At 50.4% G+C, this 26,031-nt stretch overlaps 2 protein-coding genes across 2 annotated transcripts in view; one reads left to right on the top strand and one right to left on the bottom strand.

The window, feature by feature from the left end:
- The window catches only part of LOC107108497 (diacylglycerol kinase delta-like), a 44,116-nt gene extending 35,021 nt beyond the window's left edge, over nt 1–9,095 (top strand). The window contains exons 19-29 of the mRNA XM_015408934.1: nt 864–960; nt 1,378–1,485; nt 1,990–2,103; nt 2,443–2,577; nt 3,058–3,224; nt 4,220–4,340; nt 4,819–4,905; nt 5,756–5,875; nt 6,656–6,770; nt 8,087–8,217; nt 8,770–9,095. Coding sequence (XP_015264420.1) covers nt 864–960; nt 1,378–1,485; nt 1,990–2,103; nt 2,443–2,577; nt 3,058–3,224; nt 4,220–4,340; nt 4,819–4,905; nt 5,756–5,875; nt 6,656–6,770; nt 8,087–8,217; nt 8,770–8,844 — 1,270 coding nt within the window. The 3' untranslated portion in view covers nt 8,845–9,095. The remainder of the gene's footprint in view (nt 1–863; nt 961–1,377; nt 1,486–1,989; nt 2,104–2,442; nt 2,578–3,057; nt 3,225–4,219; nt 4,341–4,818; nt 4,906–5,755; nt 5,876–6,655; nt 6,771–8,086; nt 8,218–8,769) is intronic.
- A 4,079-nt stretch (nt 9,096–13,174) lies between these two features.
- On the bottom strand, nt 13,175–25,829 carry CCNB3 (cyclin B3). Its single transcript, XM_015408933.1, has 12 exons — nt 25,793–25,829; nt 24,800–24,919; nt 24,341–24,424; nt 23,922–24,040; nt 23,172–23,268; nt 22,108–22,206; nt 19,616–19,708; nt 18,473–18,610; nt 17,489–17,644; nt 15,301–15,450; nt 14,985–15,115; nt 13,175–13,359 (listed from the first exon to the last, which is right to left on the bottom strand). Exons 2-12 carry the CDS (start codon nt 24,887–24,889, stop codon nt 13,269–13,271), a joined length of 1,248 nt encoding a protein of 415 aa, XP_015264419.1. The 5' UTR covers nt 24,890–24,919; nt 25,793–25,829; the 3' UTR covers nt 13,175–13,268.
- Nucleotides 25,830–26,031: the final 202 nt, after the last annotated feature.

Below are 26,031 nucleotides of genomic sequence, written 5' to 3'. Positions count from 1 at the left end.
TAGATGGAGGTCCCTGTCCCAAGGATGAGGGAACAGACTTCTCAGACCTCTGCCTGAACCATCTTTAAAGGGCAATTGGGGCAAGGTCCAGCATAACGGTAGACAATATCACAGCCTTCCGCTGTACAGATATTTCAGAGGAATTCGGCAAGGAGCGAAGCGATGGTGCCTTCCCAGTGAAGCTGCTTAAAATGCAAAAACTGGGGTTTTATTGAGGCTTGCCTGTTCTGACCAAACCTTCTGCACAGCCTTTCTTCACAACATAGTCCGATGATGGTTTGTCTCCTAGCAGTCTCCGTTCAAGGACCCTGCAAACAGTCATCAGTTAGGCCTCATCTCTGGGATCAGGGAGATGACGGTCAAAAGCCAGCAGGACCCAGGGCAGTTGCTTCAGGAGTTGGGCCCAGATAATGATCTAAAAGAAGCACACACTAGAACCGAAGCTCGCGGCACCTCACATGGGAGGAGAGACAGCCGAATAACACCAACAGCGCCACTTAATTATCCTTAATTGCCTGCCCTGGAAGGTTCTAATAAGGCATGAAGGAGACTGCTGATTGTCTTGCTCTCAAGGAGGGCTGATGGTGTGGCTGTGCAAGGCCCTCCAGCATACAGAAATCATGGATCATCACACAGCGAAGCTAGCCAGGAGCAGGTTTATATTCACAACAGCCCTGTGAGGTAGGTTAGACAAAGAGTGTCTGGCCCAATATAAAAGCAATAACATAGGATACTAATCTAACTGTGCTACCTGATGGGGGGGAAGAGGGTGCATGGCATGAGCAGAGTGGGGGGTTAATAAAGCCCCTCCTTTATCAGTTCCTCCTTGACCTGTGACCATCACCCTGTTTGTACCCTTGCAGCAGCCGCACAAAGAACATGATGTGGTATGGAGTTCTGGGAACGAAGGAACTGCTCCAGAGGACCTACAAGAACCTGGAGCAGCGTGTCCAGCTCGAGGTAGCTGCAGGCAGATCCTTGGGTGCAGTGTCTTTAGGGCAGATGCTGGAGATGCATATTTGTCTAAAATAGCATATCGCCCCACGCGTGCCCTTGCTTAACTCTAGCCTGGTGGGGAGGGGTGTTTGGTATATGAGTTAATCTAAAAGTGCCATTATGGTGCATCTTAATGTTGCAAGCCCTGGGTGATTTAGGGATAGGGTAAAAAAAAGAAGAAGAAATGCTTGTTTACCAGGGATCCAGTCCCCGAACAGGAGATTCTGGGAACAGTTCTGACGTTCTGATTCTGTAAAATGGAGGAAGCTCTTTGGATCCTGTCCTGAGTTAAATCTGCTTTTGAACCCAGACCTTTCTCACTATCTCTGGAAGGAAGTGCTCTTGTCCTGGGGTTTCTTGAGTGTTCTCTCTTCTTTCCAGTGTGATGGGGTTCCCATTTCCTTGCCCAGCTTGCAGGGCATTGCTGTGCTCAACATTCCCAGCTATGCAGGAGGCATCAACTTCTGGGGAGGCACCAAGGAGGATAATGTAAGTTTGTGGGTCAGGAAAGGGGGGCAAGGAGATGCCTTTGGCCAGTGCCATTCTTCCCCTGGAACCATGCATTCCGCTGATTAAGAGAAACTTAATTCCCTTTTCTTGATCTCTCACTTTGTCTCACAGGCTTAATATCTGTCTATCTAATCTATCATGTTTTTATATTCACAACAGCCCCGTGAGGTAGGTTAGACAGAGCGTGCCTGGCCCAAGGTCAGCCAGAAAACTCAGTGCTTGAGCAGGGATTTGAACCTGTGACTTTCAAATCCTAGTCCAACTCTTTAACCCCATGCTAGCTCTCCAACCCCCCCCCCCATTGCCTGTGTGGCAGAGAAGGATTGGAGCCCCACCCAGGGAGGAATGACCCTGTCTCCTTTGGCTGAATCTTTAAGGGTGAGACATTTCTCAGGATAGATGGGGAACCATCTTCTAGGCAGAACTTAAGAGAGCCTTTCCACATCTTGGGAATGTTTTATAATTCTCCCCCCCCCCTTTCAGAACTTTGGAGCTCCCTCGTTTGATGACAAGAAGCTGGAGGTGGTTGCAGTCTTTGGCAGCATCCAGATGGCGGTGTCGCGGGTCATCAACCTTCAGCATCATCGCATTGCACAGGTGACCTTTCACCCACAATCGCCTGCCTGTCTGCCCAATTAGCCCGCCTGGCTTAACCCTCCATGTTCAGCGGCAGTACACCTCTGACAACCAGTTGCTAACAACAGAAGATGCCTTTGGCCTCTCTGCCTTTGCTTGTAGACTTTCTTGGCCTTGTGGCTGGCCACTGTAAGAGTCAAAATGCTGGTCCAGATGGACCCTTGGTTTGATGCCTCAGGACTACATTTGTGTTGAAGGAGAAGTGGAGGGTACCAGTTGGCTAGGGTTCCCACGGGTGAAGGAAGGGCCAAGTTCTATCTCTGGGGGGGTCCTTCAGTCTTCCTTGTGTCTGCCCACCAGTGCCGGATGGTGAAGATCACAATTCGAGGAGACGAGGGAGTCCCAGTGCAGGTGGATGGTGAAGCATGGATCCAGCCTCCCGGCATGATCAAAATCCAACACAAGAACAGAGCTCAGATGCTGACCAGAGACAGGGTAAGAAACCAGTGGCTGGAGGTTGCAGGACCCAGTGGGCAGCCTGCTAGCACACAAGTTCATTTTCAGGTGATTTGGTTTGGGATTGTTGAGATTAGCATGCTGGTTGTATTGTCCATCTGTAAGCATCTGATCTGCTCCAACAATGCATTTGGGTGGCTTTACCAAAGCTTCCCTGGCTGCCCATTGGCTTAGCTGCATTGAGGTCAGAGAGAGCCTAGGCAATGGAATGTTAAGAGAGAATGGGAAAGGGGAACTGACACCTTGGCTGGTATAAGTCAATTGAGAGCTGTTTGATGATAGGCGGGTGGATTGTGTATGCAGCACATAATATTTGCTGCTCCCAAGTGGGCTGTCATAGCCTGAATTGCCACCACTCTGAGCTGCATGCGGAATATGGGTTTTAACACGATTGGAGTTCTCCCTCTCCCTCCCGGCCTTGTTTTCTGTGCCACCTTCCTGAGGAGCTTGTCCCCGCAGGCTTTCGAGAGCACCTTGAAATCATGGGAGGACAAGCAGAAGGGCGAGGGCTACCGATCCACATCCCGCCCCCGCCTCAGTTCCCAGCAGTCCATGGAGTATTTGATGGAGGAGGAGCATGCCCAGATGCAGCAGCTTGCCCAAGTGACGGAAACGCTCATCAACAGGTAGGAGTCAGGAAGGCAGCAGCACAGAGCAGCCCATGTGGAGAAGGGCCGGCTGTAGCCAGAGAACAAAAAGGAGGAGCCAGCACTGGGGGGGGTTGGGGGGGGGGGGGGACGACAGCAGTTCCACTTCTGCTTACTGTGGCTGCTGGGCGGGGGGACGTTCCATCAGGGATCCTCATGGGAACAGCATTGGAGTTACTGGTTGAGCCGGATCTAGGCACTCACTCTCTAAGCCTCCCGTCTATAAAATGGGGTGAATAATGTCATTGTTCCCTCCCACACAAACACGCTTGGGGCAATGCTCCCTCTAAGCTCTGGAGACTTGTGAGCAAAAATTCTATTTTGTGAGCTACTGGCATTAAAGTTGTGAGCAAGCAATTTGGCTGCTGCATAAATTAGTTCTGGAGCCCTCCTTCCTGAGCTAAGACAAAAAATGTGTGAGCTGGAGGCTAGAAAACTGAGCTAGCTCACACTAACTCAGCTTAGAGGGAACATTGGTTTGGGTAGGGGCTGTGGCTCAGTGGCAGAGCATCGGCTTGGTGTACAGAAGGTCTCAGGTTCAATCCCCGGCATCTCCAGTTAAGAGGACCAGGAAGTAGGTGACGAGAAAGACCTCTGCCTGGGACCCCGGAGAGCCCCTGCCAGCCTGAGTAGAGAATACTGAGCTTGATGGACCAAGGGTCTGGTTCAGTATAAGGTGGTTTCATAACATGGTCAAAGTAAGGGAAGTGGGGTTCATGTGAGTTTTAGAGGCTGGGTTCTCATTGGTTCAGTGAAAGTGAAATGGTTCTCCTACACCAGGGCCATCAAGTGCTGCCTTGGAAACCTGGTGGTTTTCCCCTTAGTGTCTCCAGTGGCAGGGATACACAAGGATGGGCATCCTGCAGTTGCCACCTTCCTCTAGTGATGTGTCAGGTGTTTGGTTGAACGTGTGTGTGTGGAAACTGGGTTCGTTTTCCAGTCCCTAACAAGCCCATTTCTTTGGTCTCCTGCAGGATCCGTGAGGCTGCCAAGACACGCAAAGCGATAGAGCAGGAGTTGGCACATGCTGTGAATGGCAGCTCCCTGGCACTGAGCGAGGCCTTGCCCAGCAAAGGTGGCAGCAGCAGCCCTGAGGTGCGGGAAGCAGTGTGACCTTCAGTCACCACAGGGCTTGGACCTCTAACCTGTAGGCTTGCAGGACCTCACCGGGGGCTGTAGAGACCTCTGTGTGTTTACCTTGGAGGCCTCTACATGGAGGAAGCATTTATTCCAGGGATTAGAGTGTCATACTAGGATCTGGGAGACCCAGGTTCGAATCCCCAATCTGCCACAAAAGCTTCCTGGGTGACCTTGGGCCCTTCACACACTCTCAGCTTAACCTGCCTTGCAGGGTTGTTGTGAGGATAAAACATGTAAGCCACTGTGGAAAAAAGCAGGATATAAGTCAAGTTAAATCTTAAATAAAGGCCAAGGGGAAAAAGAGCCTGTCATTCTGGAGTTTTGGTGCCTGGCTGACTGGCTCTCATCCCACATGTTTTGCCAGCTAAGAGCATTCCTTATTCAGGCTTTGTGTTGTCTTCATCTTTCTCTCTTTCCTGCCTGGCCTCTTCAGGTTCTGAGCAGAAGCACAGCTGTGGAAGTATCAGTGAGCGTGAAAGCTCTGTACACCGAAACCCGCGCTTTTCTGGAAGGGAAACTGGTGAGTGCGGGACGAAGGGGGGAGCAGGGTGACGGAGTGGACTGCATGCCCCCCCCCTCTTCTCCACTGCACTTTCCTGGAGCACGAACAGCATGTCTACTAAGTGGGCCAGGGATGAGCAGCACCTACCATGGTGATCAGGTCTCTGGAGAGGCAAAATATCAGTTTTCTCAATAAGTAGGTAGCCTCTACTGAAGCAAAGTGAAGGAGGTGCTCATGGATCAGAAATGCAGTCCAAGTGCTTAGATGAGGAGTAAGCCAGGGCGTTGCTTTAGAATCATGAGAGCCTGAAGTAAGGGGAGTGGCCCACAGCAGGCTCCTCCCTCTTTGTACATGTTGTTCCTGCATGACTCAAGGTCACTCACAGTCCCTCTGTCAACAGAGAGCCTGCAAGAGTCCCATTTATTCCTCTCTCTCTCACACCCTAACTCTAACCCAAAATGCCATTAATTGTCCTCAGAGTTAATACTTAACTGAATCAAAGAGAGAGCACAGCTTCTTCTGCACCTGGCATATCTGGGCAGCTGCCTGTGGTGCCCCATTCCACTTCCCTCTGTCTTCAAGATGAGCACTCATTACAACAAATCATGAATTAAGCAGTAGCTCCACCACCTGCTTCCCAGCACAAATTAACGTCCAAAATGAGGGTCCATCGGAAGCGAAGTCAATTCCATCCCAAGCTTTGCTAGGAGCTGCTCACCAAACCGTCTCGCCCAGGCAAAAGGGGCCCAAATCCAGCCCTCTTTTACAGTTTGTCTTTGCTGGTGCTTCAAGAATAGGGATGAGGGAGCCCAGCTCTTGGTAGAGGGAAGGAAATAAAATTCTCCCATTGTCTTTTCCCCCCTAACAGCAGTTAGACTCCCCCCACCAAGAAGAAGGACTCCGATACGCCCTGAGTGCCGTCGGCCAAGAACTTCAGAAACTTTCCGATATTCACTGGATGGCACCAGTCATCCACTCTGCTGAGGAGGTGGGTCCCTCCACAAATGCCAGATCCCATGTCCCCTTTTTCTCAGTAGGCAGGGCTATTTTTGGGCAAGAACGCACAGGAACGGAGTTCCGGCTGGCTCCTGAGTTGGCCACACCCAGCAGGAACTCATTAGCATAATAGGCCACACCCAACAGCAGAAACTCATTAGGATTGGCTACAGTAGGCGTGTGTGGCCTAACATGCAAAGGAGTCCCTGCTACAAGAAAAAGGCCCTGGGTTTTGACAACAAACAAGGTAAACAGAATAAGAAGCAAAAGGTGGGTGTGGCTGGATGACCACACTTCTGGCAACACGGGGCTGCGGCCTAATATGCTAATGAGTTGTGGTGTTGGGTGTGGTCTAATATGCTAATGAGTTTCAGCTGTTGGATGTGGCCTATTATGCTAATGAGTTCCTGCTGGGCTTTTTCTACAAAAAAAGCCCTGTCAGTAGGTAATGGGCAGTTAAGGACCTTAGACTCGGGCAGAGGCTACCTGTCTTCCCACTGATGGGAAATGGTAATCTGCTAGGAAGGGAGGAATTTTAAATCAAAGGGGGGACATTGCAGGGGACTGATTGGGGTGCTCTTCATCAACTTTGGAACTGGAAAATTAACAGAGAAGGAGCCCAAGTAGCACCCACCCCGTCTCTGTTTTCAAATTGCTTCCCAAGAGGAGGGAGCCGGCCCAGGAGCATAGATCAGCAGAAGTGGGGCTCAGCCTCTCCCTCCCCCCATTCCAAGTGGCACAACGTCTCTCTTCTCTTCCCTGCCCCCACTAGGAGTCTTCTGGCAGCAGCAACAACAAAGGGAGCCTGAAATTACGCATCAACCTTGCAAAGCCCAGACGGGAGAAGGAGAAACCGCAGAAGCAGAAACCCAGCAGCCTCACACCAGGTAAGCAGCTGAGGGAGCTCTCCCAGAGCCCGGGCAGCAAGTAGCCGTTGGGGGTGCCAAGAGGCTGGCAGGCTGCAGCTGATCTGCAGATCAGTGCAGAGCACCGTAAAGTAAATTTTAGTGAATTGCATTGCTGTATTTTATATTATTCTGTATTGTTTTAATGTTTTAACGTGGGCATTTGTGCCCCTTGTGAGCCACCCTGAGCCTTCGGGGAGGGCGGGGTATAAATTCAAAAATAAATACATTAAAAAAATGAAACCCCACCACCACCACCACCAGTGACTGATAAGTCTAACAAAAGCTGTTTGTCCTTTACATTTGGAAGAACCCCTTGATTCTCTGTTCTCACCCTTTGTCAAGGGTAGCTGCCTCTTGCAGAAGCAGGTTGAAGCAATGAGGGGCATCAGGGCTGCTCTGGGCAGGACTCAGCCAAAGGCAGGTGTGTGGATGGAGACCAGGAGAGTGGTTAGCAGCAGCGTGGGTGAAATTAAATGAGAGCCAACATGCAGATTTGAAGGTAGAATGAAGTGTGCACAGACAAGCAGTAGCGGTGCTATGAGAGGGCCGCATCACATGGTCCAGAAGTGGACCCAAGATGTCTTGCAATGTGGCAGAAGCTCTACTGGACCCGTCTCCAGACACTGGTGCAGCTGCCCCTTGGCAGCATTGCAAGAGATCTCCGATTGTTCCTCTGTGCTCATAAGCCCATTTGTGGTACCTTAGTCAGTGCCAGCAGCCTGAGCACTTGGTTGAGTGGGCTTTTGGGGCCCTTGTGAATGACTATGCCCCGGAGAGTCTAAACAGAGAAAAGGGCAGAAAGTCTTGATTGGAGCAGCCATCCGGAAGCTTTTTTCGCTATTGGTGTGTCTTGTGGGGAAGCGAGCCTACAGGCTGGGGGGAGGGGCAGACCCAGGCTGCAGCTGCTTGTGAATTGAGCTTGCATAACTGCTCTTGTGTTAGCTCTCTGGTGTGTTAGCATCACTGTTCTTCCAGGGGAGACACTGGGCAACTGGGAGGCTGGCTGTGCCTTGGATTGCCTGGGGCCATGGAAGCCAGAGGAAGGATTGGGGGGGGTGTGAGTGCAGGGACCAGCTGTAGTCTAGCACTTGGAGGATGCTGAACGTTGGGCTAGGGGTACATGGTGCCCCAGCATATCCTCCCAGGCTTGCTGCTGTTTCTGCCCTGTGCTTGCTTATGTAGCTGTCCCTGCTGTGCTTTGTGCTTCTCTGTGCCACCTCTCTACCGGCTTCTGCCGAGCACGTGTGCCCTTCCCGTAGCTGAATCGACCATCTTTTAATTTTCCTTTCTGCTAGTGGACAAATGGGGCCCTGAGGAAGTGTCCAGCTGGCTGGAGGCACTTGATTTAGGGGAATACAAAGAAATTTTTATGCGCCACGACATCCAGGGCCCTGAACTGATCCTGCTGGAGAGAAGAGACTTGAAGGTACTTCCCCTGGCATGCTCCTGCCCCCAGGCACCTCCTGCTCTCATGTGCAGTTGCTTGTGTTGTGGGCGCTTGCATGGTGCATGGCATTGCCAAGCTGGGCTGCTGGTATGGGCTGTGCCTCTCTTTTGTCTGTCCTCCCTGCTGTGCAAGTAGCAAGGAAGGGACTGGGCAGTGGGCACAAGGAAGTACTGGGAACTTGAGTCAGAGGAGCCACCCATCAAGAACAGCTGCCCCACTTCCCTGCCCTTTTGGGAACCCCTCCTAGGTTTGTGGTCCTTTGCCATTTTTTTTAAGCCAGCATAGTCTTTCTGGCAGATGAATAGTGCAACAGCTCCACCTGCTGATGGCTGGAGAAATAACCACATCATGTGCTTCATTGTGTTTTAGTGGCAAACATTTCACTCCAATGCACTCTGAATGAAACCGTGGAGAGTCCAGGGTGAAAGTGGCCTATCTGTACAGGGACACAACTTAAAAGTTGCCCAGCCGTACTCGGATGATGGCCCTCAGCCGCTGTTACACTAACTAAAGTTGTTCTTTCTTTTTAAGGATCTCGGGATATCAAAAGTGGGCCATGTGAAGAGGATTCTCCAGGGAATTAAGGACACTACCAGCCAGCTTTAGATGCCAGCAGGAAGCTGCAGCCCTGCCCTCTAACCCCCTCTGTCTTAACTGCTGCCAGTCGTGGCTTGTGGAACCCATCGCGTACGATGAAGCGCCCGGCCTGAGCCCGGGTGCCCTGGAACCCTGACCCCAGGACAGCTTCCCATGCATTCCATGCAATGAGTTGACATTTCTGTGTTTGCCAAAGACTGTGGCTTGGCTGTGTTTGTCTCTCCTCGTTGCCTTCTGCTCCCTCCCTTCCCTTTTCCCCGTGGCACTTCTCGTGTCTTTTTTAGTTCATGTGTTTGAGCTGCTTTAAGTGAAGCCATTCATTTCCATCCATTCCTGGCACTTGGTTGGGGGGTGGAGGTGAAGCTCCTGCAGCTGCTCCTGGGCTCACTACATTGGGTTGCTTTCATGCCTGGCTGTGCTGTGAAACACTATCAGATGACAAGAAGCCAGCTTGGTGGGGGGGAGGCTAAGGGGTAGCTGAGCTGGGTAGTTGTGGCCCAGAAGACCCCATAACCCGAGGAGAGAAGGGCGTGCCCCAGAAGTCTTCTGGCTTCTCTGTTGAGCTCAAGCCCGGTCCTCTGCTTGGATGGGTCTGTCCTGCGGCGAGGCCTGTGCCGGTGCACCTGCCTGTCCAGTGAAACCAAAAGCAGCGGCAGGCTCTGGCTGCTTTCCTTTTAGGAGGGAAAAGCCTCTTCCTCTGAGAGTCTCCAGGGTACTTAACAGCTCTGTGCCAGGCAGAAAAGTAACAGGTACAGCTGTCCCTGCTGCTGAACGTCTGGCTGCCCTGCATCCGTTCAGGGAGTTATTACTTCTCTCATTTCCTAGAGCGCTTTCTCATCTGAGTAGGTTGAGAGCCTCATCCCAGAATGAGCACTTCTGAGCTCTGCTGATGCCTCCCTTGTGCCCCCCCCTCTGTTTAGTTAGTTGGGCATGAAGGTGCTAAGAGGGTAGAGCCTCTGTGCCCACCTGAATAAAAGATGGGTTACAAGGGGGATGACCCACATTGATGATAGCAACAGTAACTTGCTTGGTGGGTGGGTGTTAATGTCAAGTAGGAAAGGTGCCAGCTGCAGGCTTTCGGAGTTTTGCAGCCATCAGCTGCCAGGAATGTTCTGTGCTACAGAAGCTCCCAGACCAACAGGGGAAAAAAATTACAAATTTCTTTCCTGCTATCAAGAAACTTTACACTAGAGCTTGGGACAGGAGCAAGTGTGCTCTCGGCTTTCCAAGGTCTTAAGCATGAAATCCAAATGACAGTACATTTTGAATGGGTTGAGTTCTGTGCCCTACCTGGAGAAGGCACTACCTTGGCACCGTGTCCCCTGCCCCTGGCCTGTGACCAACTGCATGGCTCCTAGCCCCTGGAGGAGGAGAGGCAGGGAAGCTCTGCTTCTTCCTAAGCTGGTGAAGTGAAATAATGACCCTACCTGCTGCTTGGGGAGAATGTAACTAGTTTGGAGAGAAAAGATATTTATTTAAATATTTAATATATAAAGCTTAATTTATTTTTCACCTGTGTTGCGCGATTGCACTTTTCCAAGTCCCGCTCCTTCCCGGAGACTACTTTATCCGTTCTGAGGCCCGGCTGTTCCAATGACTGCCTGTGCAGTGGGATGCTTGGGGGGGGGGGTGCACCTCTGGGCCTTCCTCAGGGTGGTTAAACATTGCTGTTTGCCTGCTGGCTTTGCTTTAACTGTGGCAAACCCATCTCATGCACCGATGCAATCACTACTGCATGAGCTAGTCTCTGAGAGTCCCTGATGCCGAGATCCAGGCAGTTTCCATGGGACCAGTGCCGAAGAGAGACAAAAGGTGACCAGGACTGCTTCTTTCGGACAGTTGCAAGCCAAGGGACCTGCTCCCCGCCCAGCTGCGGCAGCCGCCACAGTAAAGAAGCTGGGACTTGGTCAGCCGGAGAAATGCGACTGTCCCAGCACCCTGACTGGAGCTCACCTCCCTGCAGCAGGTCCTGGGCCTCCTTCTCGTCTCTGCCACTCCACTGCTGGCTTTTCTGCTGCCCTCTGTTAGCCTGAAGATCAATACATGCCAGTCAGGGCTACTAAACACACCAGGTCCTTTGCAGTAGCTCTGAGGACTCCAACCTGAGACTGCAAACAAACAGCCTAAGCCTCTTTTTTCCCGCTCCCTCCCAACACCCTAGAGCAAAACAGCAATGGGGAGGGAGGGAGAGGCAAGGCCTAAAATGGGGCTAGCCACTGGGCCAAGCCAATGCTGCCTCCTGCAAAGCCATGGTGCCTGAAGGAGGCAGAACTATTGCTACAGCCACCAAGGACTTGGGGGGGGGGGATGTCAGCAAACTCAAGCACCCCCGTTGCCAACTGGTGCAGCTCTTGCTCTGCACAGTCTGCTGTTGGGGGGTGGGTGGGGGGTGTACGGCTGCCGTCACTGTATTTTCTTGTGCTAAAGTGATTGATTCATATCGTGACTGTGAGTGTAGGGGGAAAATTTATGGGGGAAGGGTGTACATAATATTTCCTCCTGAGGGAAATTGGGAGGAGGGGAGGCTGCTTGCTCAGAATAACCTAGAGCAGGCCTGTCCTGAAGGGGCTGCAAGCAGCACCCCTCCTGCCCCTCCAGTCAGTCATCCCAGGGGGTTAACTTTTGTTGGCCAAAGGCCTGGGCCTGGCTCCAAAGCAGCGGACTGCCGTTTGCTCCCCTTGCCGGCTCTCTGTAGCGGGAAAATAGAAATCCTGCCAGTAGCCCCCTATAGAGTGTGTTTCCCACCAGAAATCAGGGAAGGCGCATTCTCTGCTTTGTTTAAAGAAAACGGGTCTGGGTTAAGGGCAACTGGGAGCAACGGGCAACTGGAACTGCAGAGAGGGTGTGGAGTTGCTGGCTGGAGGCAGGGGGGTCAGCTGCTATACAGGATGCACCCCTCTTGCCCCAGTGTGGCCCTATGGGGATCTTTACCATTCAGCAAAGCTGCTGTTTTCAGCTGCAGCTTCCAGGAGAAAGAAACAAAAAAATTGAGCTGGAAAGATAGCGAGTTGTTTCCCTGTCCCTGCCTAAAAACTGATGCACTGAAAGAGAGCCAGAACCAAAGCCCAAACAGACTGATATTTCATTTTAAAAACGAGAGCGAGAGAGATGACTCTTTTACTCACAAAAGAAATTGGCTGTTATTCCATTCTTACAGTTTCCCCACCACCCACACAGGGCTCGAAGGCAGCAGGTAAGCCCTGTAGTCTCCCCCCACCATGCCTTTTCTTTCCACCCCCTTGTGGCAGGGGAGATAAGAGTGAACTGGCCCCCCAAACACTGTACTGCTTGTTCAATAAATGAGGCAGCTGATCTGCTCCTGCCAAAAGTCGTGTGTCTTTTACTGGCTAAAGGAAGAAAAGCAACAGGTAAGGCTTTCCCTGTACCACATTTCCCAGCCCGGCAAAATCTTTACTTGGTAGGTTAGATGATGACATTCAGGTCCTAGAAGCAGGAACAAACTCTTTCAAACACCTTTTACAATGAAGAAGCTACACACAGAAGGTGGGGGGGGGCAGATGGTCAGCCCCTGCTGTCTGCCAAAAGAACCTGAATTTTAATCACTACATTCAGAATTCTGGGATGCCAGAATAAAGTACGTAAGTGAGTAGGGACAGGTCTGACTGATTTTCTTAGTGCATGGCCTGCTCCAGTCCAATGGAGACCCACCCTTGACACTACTTGAAAGGAAATGCATGTCAACTTGGCCACTAGGATGAAGAAGAGATTGGATTTATACCCCGCCCTTCACTACCCAAAGGTGTCTCAGAGTGGCTTACAAACTCCTTTCCCTTCCCCTCCCCACAACAGACACCCTGTGAGGTAGGTGGGGCTGAGAGAGTTCTTGGCAGAAACTGCTCTTTTCCAAGGACAGCTCTTATCAGACTTACGGCTTGCCCAAGGTCATCCAGCCAGGTGCAAGTGGAGGAGTGGGGAGTCAACCCCGGCTCTCCCAGATTAGAGTCTGTGCACTTAACCACTACACCAAGCTGGCTCTCCACCACACTTGTTGCTCAGCAACACCCCCACTTGGTAGTTCTACAGACTTCCTGCCTCCTACTGGGCACCAGCAGTTATGGGGGAAGCAGGTTGGCAAGAACAGTGCACGCACACACACACCCTTCCCCCAAGCAGTACCATGGGAGGAAGAGAAACCAAACAGACTCAGCAAAGGGCCGCAGGCCACAGCTGAGAGGAAGGTTCAGAACTGAAGGCATTCCACCTACAACAGTGACATGCAAAGAGGCAGAAATATCATACCATGTTTTATTGAAAGCTTTTCTATTACTTTGCTCCCTATACACGAACACACACATTTCTTTTCAGTTCTTTTCCCCCCCTACAATTAAAAAAAAAAGTTATATACAGAGTTCAGGGCTAAGAGTCATTCTCTATTTACACAGTATTTACACAGCAGCTGCATTGCTCTGGCTTTATGACAAAGACCTCCGGCTGGCCCTTTGCAAAGAGTCCTCCAGCTTCAGCATATCCATAGGGGGCATCTTGGCCACTGCAAAGAAGACCCTGCAAGGCAAAGAGAGAGAATCTTGTGCAGGTTGGTGCAGGCAAGGAGACAACACAGGGCGGGATTTTTTAACACACAAGTTTTGTTTCTTCTGTTCATCCTAACAGCCTCTGCTTCCTCCTCCATGTTTCTTTCCCTTGTTCAGTAACACCTGAAGCGGCTTTATACTGAATCATACCACTGACCTATCATATTCGATATCTGAGTGGCAGCGGCTCTCCAGGGTCTCCAGCTGAGGTCTTTCACATCATCCACTAAAAGTTTTTAACTGAAGATGCTGGGGGATTGAACTGGTGACCTTCTGCATGCAAAACAGATACTCTCCCACTGAGTCACATCTCTTTTAGCATAGAGGGGTCTAGCCTGCCCAGCAACAGACTACAGATGCAGTGATGGGGCTTTGGAGCTGCTTGAGGCTCTTCCTCCCACCATTCCCCCAATGTGGCACACTCATGGTTCGGGAAAGTGGGCAAGATTGGCACCTTGAAACAGCTGCCATTGGAGAAGCGGGACGATGGGGTAATCAGAAGCCAGGGATGGAAGTAAAAGGCCCCTCCTCTCCCTTTAATCCGCAGCCTCTGCACTCTCATCCCAGCACCCAGGTGGCTGGCTTCCGGGAGGAGAGTTTTCTCAGGTGGCTGCCCTGGTGGGAGTGATTCTCTGTGGCCAGTTTACTCTCCTCTGGCTGCCTTGGCAATCTCACTCTCTCACCCAGCGGGCTGAGGAGGGAGCAGGAAAGCAGAGGGAATCACTCCAGATGCAGAAGGGCTGGCTAAGGTTCAACAGTGCAGGGAGAGATAACCCTGCATGCTCAGCAGTACTCTGGTAAGTAAACAGGTTATAGTTAAATAGATGGCTATAACAGAGTTATTGTATGTGCAGGTCTGATGGGGTGGCATAACAGGGCACGTAGTAGTCATGGGGCTCTTTTGGTTGATGGTAACTCCAAATGCGGCTCTCCGACAGCTGTGGAATAAGTACCACTGCCCTAATAGGACAGAATTCTTTTAATATCAACTGTGAAACAATGAAGATACAGGAGCATACTATTAGGGTGGGGATGCAGATGGAGCTCCAGCGGTCCCGCCCCACACTTCATCCTGCAGTTGGGCTTTGTCCTCAGGCGTCTCCTTAAGCTAGCACCTTGCCCTAGACCCACATGTTTCCCTTTACACGTTCAGTCGCTATTTCAGTCATTTAATAAGCAAAAATGACTAAAGGCAATATAGTCAAGGTTATTATTAATTAGCCTCATTGAAACCAGCTCCAGTAATCAGCAACCATTTTATTGACTTAGATATTTATATCCTGGTTTTCTCCCCAGTGGGAAGAAAACATATTTCTCTTCTCCTTCCATTTTTATCCTTGCTACAACAACCCTGTGAGGTGGGTTAGGCTGCAACTGGCCCAAGGTCATCCAGCGAGCTGCGGTGGCAGAGGAGAGATTTACACTTGGGTTGTCCTTCCCCAGTCCAACCCTCTAGGCCTTACCCCATGCTGCCACAAGCATGCAAGGTTAACATGTCCATGGTGCACATCACCACCACTGCACATTTAGGAGTATTCATCTTTGTGCATGCACACACACGATATACCTCAAGGGCAAGGGGAGAGGAGCTCTCACCTATGAGAATACTTGCTGCGCACAGCCTTGAGCCGCTCATCATGCTGATAGGTCAACAGGAAGTTCAGCTTCTTAACGGATGACTGAAGATCTTGGACACAGTAGCCACTGTAATACTCCAGTGTGGGATTCTGTAACATAGCAGCAATTCGCACCATTCCAGGACAGCTCCACAAAGGGGGTGCCCAGGCCCTGAGGCTGCTGAACTCATGTGCCGTGTTCCCACCGCCATGAAAAGCGCTCCCTGCTTAGCATCTCACGTGCTTTGCTCAAGAAAGTGGCCAGCAACCCGCCTACTCAGAGGAAGAGGGCTCACCCAGCCATCAAGGTTCTTCATCTTCAGCGCCAAGAGAAGGCAGCTAGCAGCCAACCGAGAGGCCCTCTCCTGGACAAAGTCATATTCCTGCAGAGTCAATTCACAGATGAACCGGGCCAGTGTCAGGGTCTCCATGGTAGCATGGGTGCACTGCAAAAGGACAAATGGGGGGAAGGAGGAAAAGGTGAGGTAGCATTCCCTGAACACATTTTCCCTTTGTCTTCCCAAGTGCTCTTGTGTCCCAAGTAATACCAAGGCAGTAAGTGTTCACAGAGTTCAGGAAATAATCCAACTCTGCCAACAGGTTATGGGTCCAGCACACTTCCAACAGTAACATCTGACCAGAAAGCTTCCCATCAGATCCTTATCTCCACCCTTTATTCTATGACCAAAGCACTTCTAGCACTGAGTCTAAGACATGCCTGTAAGAAGCCTACAGAACCGGCCCATCCCACTGCGAGGCAAGGGGAGGCAAGGCAATAGTGCTGCTCTCACTTAAGTGTCCTAAATATGGTAAACAGTACAATTTGATATGCCAAGTATTGGATGGCAGGTAACATTTTTATAGTAGTCAAATAAGGTTACTAAGGAAGTATTGCATATTTCTCAATGTTTCTAAAGTCTACCCCCCCCCCCCGAAGTGGGAGACACACCTCCCCGCTTCAGAATTTCCAGAAATATTATATCTCTATGCAGCCGAGCAGGGGATGGTTCCCCATCTCTAAGGGGTCTGAAAATTTATGCGCAATATTGACCCTGCAAGAACACAGGCCTCCCCCTCCAGATTGGCAGGTGCTCAAGGCACCACGCTTTCCTTCCTCTGTATTCTCCTTTGTATCTCAGCAGGACTGGGCATCTATACTCTTCTCTCATCTTCAGTCCATACCCTCAGCGCTGTGCCTGTTGATGCAGAGTGCAGATTCCTGAGCTTAGCTTTCATTTTTTTAAAAAAGTTGCTCCCACTCAAAGTTGTAGAGTAAGGCTAGTGAGCATTTGAGCAATGCCTGGCTCAGAGCCCTGCACAGTTCTGCTAGTCAGGTGAAAGTGCACTCATCTGCAAACACACACTGCTGGCCTCAGGCTGGATTTCAGGCTACTACAAATATGTGCACCAGCACTAGGAGTGTGCAAAACAAAACAAAAAAGTATTTTTGGGTTTGGGTATATTGAACCTGAAAAATATCAATATTTCCCGATATTCCTGAATCCCAGTACTGGTATGGTATTCAGATTTGGTTAATAGTTGGGATTGCTAATTTTTTTGGCTCCATTATACCCTATGGGGACCATTATAGTCAGTGGTCCCCATATACTATAATGGAGAATTGATCCAGGGATATCTGGGGCTCTGGTAGGGCCCCTGTTTTTTTTAGGGGGGGGGGGGGACCAAGTTTCAAAAAGATTGAACTAAGGGTCCAATTCTATGGGCCCTAGAAGGTGATGCTCCCAATGGAGGAAGAGGAGGAGGAGAGTTGGATTTATACCTCGCCCTTCACTTGGAGTCTCAGAGCAGCTTACAATTTCCTTCCCTTTCTCTCGCCACAACAGACACCTTGTGAGGTAGTGGGGGCTGAAAGAGCTCTGAGAGAACTGCTTAAGAGAACAGCTCTGAGAGAACTGTGACTGACCCAATGTCACTCAGCTGCTGCATGTGGAGGAATGGGGAATCAAATGGTTCTCCACATTAGAGTCCACTGCTCTTAACCACTACACCAAACTGAGACTGGATCACAGTCCCTTTAAATGCCTTCTCCAAGCCATGTAACTCCGTGGTAAGTGAACTCCAAAGGCATTTAAAGGGCTTGCAGTCCCTTTAAATGCCTTCTCCAAGTTGAGTTCACTCCAAAAGCATTTAAAGGGACTGAGAGACCTTTAAATACCCTTTAACTGCAGCTTTTTAGGGCAGCCATTTTTGGATAACCAAATCAATAGTCCACTCGGTAACCAGCTGAGAAAATACTGTTAAAGTGTTTTTGGGGTATTTTTTCAGCTCAGTTTTCAGCACAACCCTAACCAGCACTACAAAGGACAGAATTGGGCTTCCTGAGAATGTCAGTTATGGCACAGCTGCTCTCGCAGGGGTGCAAAGGCAGCATCCAGAACACGTGCAACCCCCTCCACATGCACGTTCTGTGGTGGACCGCAAGCATCTTCCTATTTCCCAAGCAACAGCCGAACACTGACTCACCTTGGCAAACCGGCGGAGGAAGCGGTACGCAACAGGAATATTTATGTCAAAGTGGAGCGTTTGCAATATGCTCATTTCCATGGAGATGAGCTCTTCCCTGTTGTAAGCATCATCACAGATGTACAGGAAGTCATCCACACAGGGGGGACAGCGCTCCTGCATAGAACGAGGCGGGAGGAGAGAGTGTAATGGCTACTTCTATGCTCTGAAAGGCTTACTGGCAGTGGAGCCTGTATCCAGGGGCAAACCCTGAACAAAGAGAAGGTACATTCAAAGACCTGAAATTTTAATGCAACCTTCTATGGCATGATATTAAAAGTGTGCATTTTAGAAATCACTGTGTTCTTATAAGCCATCTTGTAGGTTTGTATGTGGAAATGGGTGTGATGCATATGTGCTCTATGAAATATAACAATGCCTTACAACCCCCTTTAACGTAGTAGGATCATCATCCCCTGATCTGGAGCTTTTGAAGCCAAGAGCACAAAGACACACGAGAGGGCCACAGCTCATAGGGGCTGATATTACATGCAAAATCTCCGAAATCTAAAATTTGCTTTTTCAAAGAGAACACATTCTTGAACTCACAGAGGTGGGGTGGGAGTAGATCAAATCTAAAAGGGCACCTGCAGGGGACTTCTAAAAATAAGAGAGAAGCAGACTTGCTTCAGCCTAGGCAGCATCTCTGAAAAGCCCCTTCACTGTATCACTGAACTTATTTCCTAAGAGTTAGTCAGACCCACCAGCCCAAAGCCAGCCAGAACTGCCTGCAGGGGCTTGGGCACATCACGGCCTGCGGATTACGCCCCGAGTTCCACGGTGATGGAGAACAGAGAAAGGGACAGCAGAGCCTCATGACAGAAGCCACAAGCCTTGGCAGAGGGACGCAGCCCCGATGATCCTCCAGCAACTAGGATGGACAGGCTCCACTCCCTCTTGTTTAGCTGTGCCTTGCACTGCCCCAAAGCTCCCACTTGGGCTTACCTCAAACTTGGAGGCAATGAGAATGGCCGTGGAGCCAATGAGCTGCAGCTTGTCCCGCATGCTGGTCACCTTCACCAGGTAGTGGTCCATTAGTTTGACTGCCAGGTAAAGTGTCTCGTGGGTAAGGTCAAAGTTCTCCTACAGGAGCCCGGGAGACAAAGATGGGAGTCAGCGTGTGGCTCCATCTGCTTCAGCTGGCAACGGCTCTCCAAGGAGCCAGGCAGGGGACAGAGGACTCTTGCAGCCAGGCTGCCAGTGAAGCTTCGAAGCGGAGAGGCTGAAGGTAGGATTCTTCTGCGTGCAAAGCATGTGCTTCACCACTAAACTCCAGCTCCCTCATAAAACAATGAGCTGCAAAGAGGTGCTAGAGCCCAGATGAAGCCATATATCCATTGGGAACAAGATTTTAATGCTCGGCTTCCATTTAGGACTGCAACACAGCAATCCTCTTACCAGCAGCATCAGAAATAATGGATGGAGTCCCAGGCAGCCTCCCAGAACCCAAGTCCAGCTCATCTGGTGCCACCCTGACCTAGAGAGCCCAGGCAAGCCCAATCTTGTCAGATCTCGGAAGCTAAGCAAGGCCAACCCTGGCAAGTATTTGGATGGGAGACCTCCAAGGAATACCAGGGCCGGGAGGCAGAGGCAGGCAATCAAGCCACCTCTCTGAAAAACGCCCAAGCCCCCAGCACGGGTCACCAGAAATCAACCATGACTTCCAGGCAAGAACAAACAAACAAACATACACGCACGGACTTAGATTTGGCACAAGCCAACTCATGAGACAGACAGGAGCCCCACACCTGGGGCTACCACTTGGCACCGGACTACTCCTTCCCCAGAGAAACCAGCCCTGAATCAGAGTTTGGGGAGGGGGGAGGCATCATCTTACTTCTTGGGGGCCATGGGACCGGCATCATGACCCAGGACCTGATAGTGGCAGCAAGCGCCATTCCCAAGTAGCTCTCTGTTCATTTGTTCTTTTCACCACACCAGGATAGCTGAACATGAATCTCTTTTCCACACACCCCACCACATCGCCTCCGCCAAGAGATCACCCTGCCCCCAAATATTTGCATTACAGGCTTTGCCACATAGCTTGGCAAACAGGCCTCACACTTCAGATGTGCAACAGGCACTCACCTGCACCTCCACCATCCAGTCTACCAGAATGGCCCGCATGTCCCTGGTGATGTCAGGCTGACTCTCCATGTAATCTGGGATCGAGAATTTCTCCTAGGTAGGATGGAACAGAAGAGGAAGAGCCAAGCATACAGTCCGGTGCCCTCCAAGCTGCTTTCCAGACCTTCCACAGGAAAGATCAACCCACCAAGTCCAGCCAGGAGGGCCTAGTTATTAGCAAGACCGAGGCCACGTTTTGTGGCAAACCAAAACCAAACCAGCATTCAGACTGAAGCTGGTGCTGCTTTTGAAATCCAGGGAGTCCCAGCTAGCATCTTGCAATCTTATCCACAAGTGCTCAGTTTGGGAAGAGAAACCCAAGGAGAGAGGGGGGGGGGGTTTTCATTCACCCACAGCCACCAGAACAAAACCTTACTCCAGACATTACTTATTCCAGACCCCAGAATCAAAGTATAAATCTGTAGTAGTTTTTAAAGGGAGCTTCATCCTCCAAATAACCTCAGGAGTTTCCCCCTTTTTTAAAGGCCTGAACACTGGCGTCAGGGAAACATCCCCAAACCAACACCAATTGGATATAAGCTGTGAAGCATTTGCTGAGAAAGTCCTGTCGCTCCACCACAACCTGCCTGCCAACTTTGATACCGTATGTGAACTTGAGGCCCCTTGGCTGTCTTTGGATTCAGTGTTGGGCAACCTCAACTGTTTCTTTGAGACTAATGTTGAGAGGATTCTGAGGAGTGTGAAGCCAACCGCTTGCCTCTTGGACCCATGTCCTAGTAAGAGCCGGCAGCAAGGGTATACAGGGTCCTCTGATGGACTATCAATCTGTCCCTGAGTTCAGGGGTCTATCCAGGGGTTTTAAAAGAGGCAATGATAATACTGCTCCTGAAGAAACCATTGTTGGACCCTTCTGATCTGGCCAACTACCACCCAGTCTTGAACCTTTCATCTTTGGGTAAGGTAGTTGAGAGAGCGGCGGCTGAGCAACTTTCCTGGAGGACACATCGGCTCTAGACCCCATCCAATCTGGCTTCCGCCCTCATGGACAATCTTCGTAGGCAGCTGGATCGGAGCAGGTCAGCACTGCTGTTATTGCTTGACTTGACAGCAGCATTCAACACAGTGGATCACAGTCTGCTGGTTCATTGTCTCGCCAATGCTGGAATTCGGTGGGACAGCTCTGAAGTGGGTTGCCTTGTTTCTCCACCATGGGGGACAGAGAGTGGTACTGGTGAGAGGGTGTCTCCTCAATACCCCACGACAGGCAGAGTCCCTCAGGGGGCTATCCTCTCCTCAGTTATTTAACCATCTACATGCACCCTCTCGCCCAGGCTGGCTCAGAGTTTTGGGCTGAGCTGCCATCAGTACGCTGATGACACCTAGCTGCATCTGTTGATGGACGGCCAGCTGAACACCGCCCCAGGAAACTTGGTTGAGGGTTTGGAGGCCGTGGTGGGGTGGTTGAAGCAGATTCGGCTGAGACTGAATCCATCAAAGACGGAGGTTCTCTGGGTGGGTGTGGGGGTAGGGACTCGGGGCTGGGGCATCAGCTCCGACCGCTTGACCATGCGCCCTTAACACCGGCGCAGACAGTCAAGAACCTGGGTGTGGCCTGAATGCCACCCTGTCAATGGAGGTCCAGGTCACAAATATTGCCAGGCTGGTGTTTTTCCAACTACGCCAGGTTAGGCAGCTGGCCCCTTTCCTGTCTCACCCGACCTAGGCACATTAATCCACGCAATAGTCACCTCTAGACGATTACTGTAATTTGCTGTATGCCAGGCTGCCCTTGAGGCTAACCCAGAAGTTACAGCTTGTCCAGAATGCAGTGGCCCAGGTCCTTACGGAGACACCTGTAACAGCACACATATCACCTGTGCTCCACCAGCTGCACTGGCTTCAAGTTGAGTACTGGGTCAAGGTTTTGGTCTTGACTTTTAAGGCCCTGAGCGGTCAGGGACCAGTGTACCTACAGGACCGCCCCTCCTGGTATGTCCCACGGAGAGCACTACACTCAAGTGAACAACATCTATTGGAAGTTCCTGGCCCAAAGAGTGTCCGGCTGTCCTCCACCAGAGCCAGGGCCTTTTTGGCTCTGGCTTGGTGGAACTCTTTGCCTACTAACATCAGGGCCCTGCGGGATCTGTTACAATTCTGCAGGGCCTGCAAGGCAGGGATGTTCCATCAAGCATATGGTTGAGGACAGCAACGTTTTTTAACAGCTACAGCTTTTTAACATCAATGGTCTAGTAGACTAATCAGTCATGAACAGATGCTGGTGCACTAACTGCTTCTACCCTCTCCCCCCACTGGCAAAGTATTGTTAAAGTAATTGCATTACGGTGCCATGTGGGTTTGGGGTGTTTTAGAATTGTACTTTAGGTTATTTATGATTTTATATGTATTTTATAGATCATTGTTGTACGCCATCCTGACCCTGCTTGCGGGGAGAGCAGTATAAAAGTAAACAAACAAATAAATCTCCAGGTTACCTCCCGCTCCCGCATATAGTCGAAGATATCCTTGGCATATTCAGCGCTGGCATAAGGATCATCCTGCTGGACCTTGTCTATGTCCTCAATTGGTTTCACCTGCACATGGAAGGAAGTTTTCTGTTTTTTAAAAAAAGTATCTAGGTTGAATAACATAAGCCCTCTTGCTCTCCATCAACTAAAACCAGAGAGCAACAAGTGACTCCTTTATCCACAGTTTACTGGCTTCCTCATAAGTTCTTTCTTTGAAGCTCATCTTACTGCTACAGTCTCTTGACATTCAATTACGACAAATCCGGTTCGAAGCAGGGCCTTTGCTGCCCTAGTCTGAGCCACTCACTGACCTGCCCACTCTCAACTGGCAGCTGTCCAGGGTCTATGACTTCCTCACTCCTGCTACGCAAGGTGCTGTTTAGAAGGCAAGCTGAGTATTGATCCATGCAGAAGGTATACCACTACGGAGCTACAATTTCTTCCCAACTGTCCCCTAAAATTCCCTAAGTTATGGAAAAGGTTGCCCCATCTGCACTGACAGGAGCTCGCAGCCAGGTCTGGATGCTCCAGCTGAAGAGCAGGGACTGAGCCAGCAGTGACAAGGGACCCAACAGATTCTGTATCCAAGCAAGGTAATGCGAAAGCTTTGGGGCACTCTTCAATGAAGCAAAGAGATGCATCTATTGTGTCAAGGGCCCACCCCGTAAGTCTTTGTCTTGGTCCATGAATTCACTCAAAGGGACTATAGCTCAAGTCACCCAACAGATATGTGAGAACACTGCAGATAATGGTTTCATGGAAAGAGGAGGACCTAATTAGAAGCCAAAAACTGGCAGGCTCATGGAGACTCCAAAGGCACAGCCAGTCTCCTCCATGGAAGTGGGGCATCAGGGTAAGCAGATGCTGCAAAGCATGCTCATACAGACACACTCAGTATCACTAAGAATAAATATAGCCATCTGTCCAAAATCAAGTTCTATCATCAGCACCCCTCTCCCATTCCCACCCACCCTCATGCTCCTTAGCTTCTATTAGCTGCAAAGCTGTCAATGAGAGTAGCTTCCCTGTACCAAAGCCACTTCATCTGCAGGTGTCTGTGGAGGATCTGCCTTCTCTGCTGGAACCTTCTCAGTTGGTGCATCCTCAGAGGGAATTTTGCTCACTGACCTGAAAGAGGTAAACCTGGGTTAGTAATACAATCAGATCACAGATAATATACAGACAAATCAGCCACTGGTGGGGCATTCCAGTATAACAGCATTTACTAGTAACTAACATAAAGTGTATTATTTGGATGGAAACTCTGATAGGGTCAAGTAGGTAGGACTACCAGCATGTTTGGATATTCAAGCTAAATTTTATAACATTAAAAATACTGAACTCTTTCATTTATTGTCATTAAACACACTATAGCATATTCATGGTTAAAATTAGGGATGGACACGAACCAGCTGATGAATTTTGGCTGGTTCATGGTTCGCAAACTGAAATTCGTGGCTGGTCAGCCTGCACGAACTTTCAAGCTGTTCATGGGTCTCTGCTCAAAGTGTTTACCAAACTTCAAAGCAACAAAGCAACTTCAAAGCAAACAGGGAGGGCAGAATTCTCCAGCCTTGGAAACACCAATACCTTGCCTGTGCTTTTGGTGTTTGTAGCTTGCTCTTTTGAACCTGTGCCTGACATTTCTCCCAAAAGCACTTTCCTGGGGACATCTTGGGGGGGGGATAACTCTACCTCTCTTGCAGTAAATAGGAGCAATCATGACCCAAAAGGGATGCCAGCAGATGAACAGGCAAACCAACACGCACTTGTGTCCTCACTTTTTAAGGTTGATCTCATTGTTCTTTGCAACACCCAGCACAACCGAACCCTTTGGGGCCTTTTTCGAAGCTGCCTTTGCTGTCTCCTTCTTTCCCAATATGTGTTGAGTCTTGTGAGCCTACAAAAAGAAGATCACAAGGTTATTAATGAAGGAAGCAGACCCTACTACTGCCTTCGCGTATATGTACAGTCCATGCCTACTCCGAAGCTGGGGCATCCTCTCAGCTCTAGAAAAGACGGAGCTGCATCCTTCCCAACTTTACTCCATTCATACTTGAAAAGATGGCAGAAAAGGTTCAGCCTCACAGATCCAAGAAAGGTGTCAGACAGACTAAGGCAGCAGTGGCCTGTCTATGTGCTTAAAGCTGCTTCAGAAACATGGGTAAGTTTGGGCTTACACATCCCACCCCCTACTTACATTGGTGATATCCCCAAAGGCAGAACGTTTCTTGGGTGCGCCCTGCGGTGAGGAAGGAGATCGCTTCGCCTGAGAGCTTTCCTCCTAGGATGGAGAAATAGATAAATTGGGCAATCTGTACAGAACACCTGCATTTGTGATAGGCCTTCGCCTAAATGCTAAGAGTCCCCTCAGAGACCCAGAGCCCTGGCAGGCACAGCAGTGCCAGCTCCCAGAGTAGCTCTGCCATCAGCTTCCCAGAAACTCCCCAGACTAGGAAGTTCCACTCATTGTCACCCACCTGTAGCTCGTCTCCAAGGTTTTACCACAAGCCAACAATACTGACCCCATCTTGACCCTTTGCCCACAGCATAGAATGGCAACATGCCCTTGCCAAAAGATTGCCCTGGGGAGGAGGGACTTGAGCATGCAAATCCTGGTTACCCAGAGGGGGAAAGGGACCCCAGAGGTTCCATTCACCTTCTTGGCTTGGGCATTCTCCACAGCTGGCGCTCTGCCTGGGCAGGGTTGCTTGCTGACTGCCGCCTTGGTATTGCGTGGGGCTGGCATACTGTTTGTTTTCAGCCCACCAAAGCAAAGCTGGATACAGGAAATGAGAGAGATGGAAATGGTCAGTCAAAACTAGAAAGCACAACCAGCCACTACCTTTGCCACCCACCATACCACCTCTAGGGCACGCCTTTATGAGTAGCCCAGCAAGCAGATTGATGTGCAGTTGAGGGGTAGAAGGCTGCCCAGGAGAAGAAACAGCAAAACTCAAATCCAGTAGCATTTCAAGGGCCATCAAAAGTTCCATGCTATACAAGAGTCTTCCGATACCTGTCATACTTGACAAAAGGAGCTTTGACTCTCCAAAGCATACACCCTGGAAATCTTGTTGGTCTTTGAGGTGCTGCTAGACTTAAATCTTGTTCTTCTGCTGCGGACAGCTACACACCTCCAACCACGCAGAGAAAGGTACAGATGGCACTGCTAGATACCAAAAAAGCATCGGTCCTCCCACCTCACCAGCAGTTAATCTCCACCCGCTGGGTTTCTTTCTGTTAAATACCCAGAATCCTGCCAAGACAAAGAGCAGCGCGGCAGCATGCTGGCTGGAAGATCGGGCGGGGAGGTGGCTTTTCCGAAGGCAAAAAGCCTATTACCGTCCCCTACACCGTAGTGATAAGGCAAGAGGCAGAGGCAAACAATGGAACAAGGAGCCTTCCAGGGAGAAGATATCTCCGCTGCAGACAGCAGTGGGCCGTGAATCGGGACAAGCAACTGAAGGACGGAAGTGAGGCAGCGTTGCATAGTGCTGGAGTAGGGCTCACAGGTCGGAGGCGAGGAATTGCACAAAGGATCAGGCAAAACTACCCCTACCCACCCAGAGCTCCTCCTTGGTCCCTCGAGGCAAGCAAGTAAGTAAGTATACCCGACTGACTACCCTCCGAACGGATCGGGGCCACCTACCGCTACCACCCAGATCCTCCACTCGCCTTACTTGATCTACCGCAGCAAAAGTGGGAATTTGAAAATTGCTACATTGGCAGAGGACGACCGTCGATTGGTTCCGCAGTAGCCAATCCGAGAGCCGGGAAGAATGCGGTTGCTAAGGGCGGTGCCTAAAGATTTTTAAAAACCGGCTCTCGTAGCCAATAGGAAGCTATGAGCAGCGGTTCCGGCAGAAGGGGCTGCTCCTGGTTGCAAAT

This window comes from Gekko japonicus, unplaced genomic scaffold (assembly GCF_001447785.1).
Source record: "Gekko japonicus isolate JY-2015 unplaced genomic scaffold, Gekko_japonicus_V1.1 scaffold19, whole genome shotgun sequence".
NCBI classification, from domain to species: Eukaryota; Metazoa; Chordata; class Lepidosauria; order Squamata; family Gekkonidae; genus Gekko; species Gekko japonicus.
The sequence above is the reverse complement of the archived record's forward strand: the minus strand, read 5'-3'. Positions and strand labels throughout refer to the sequence as shown.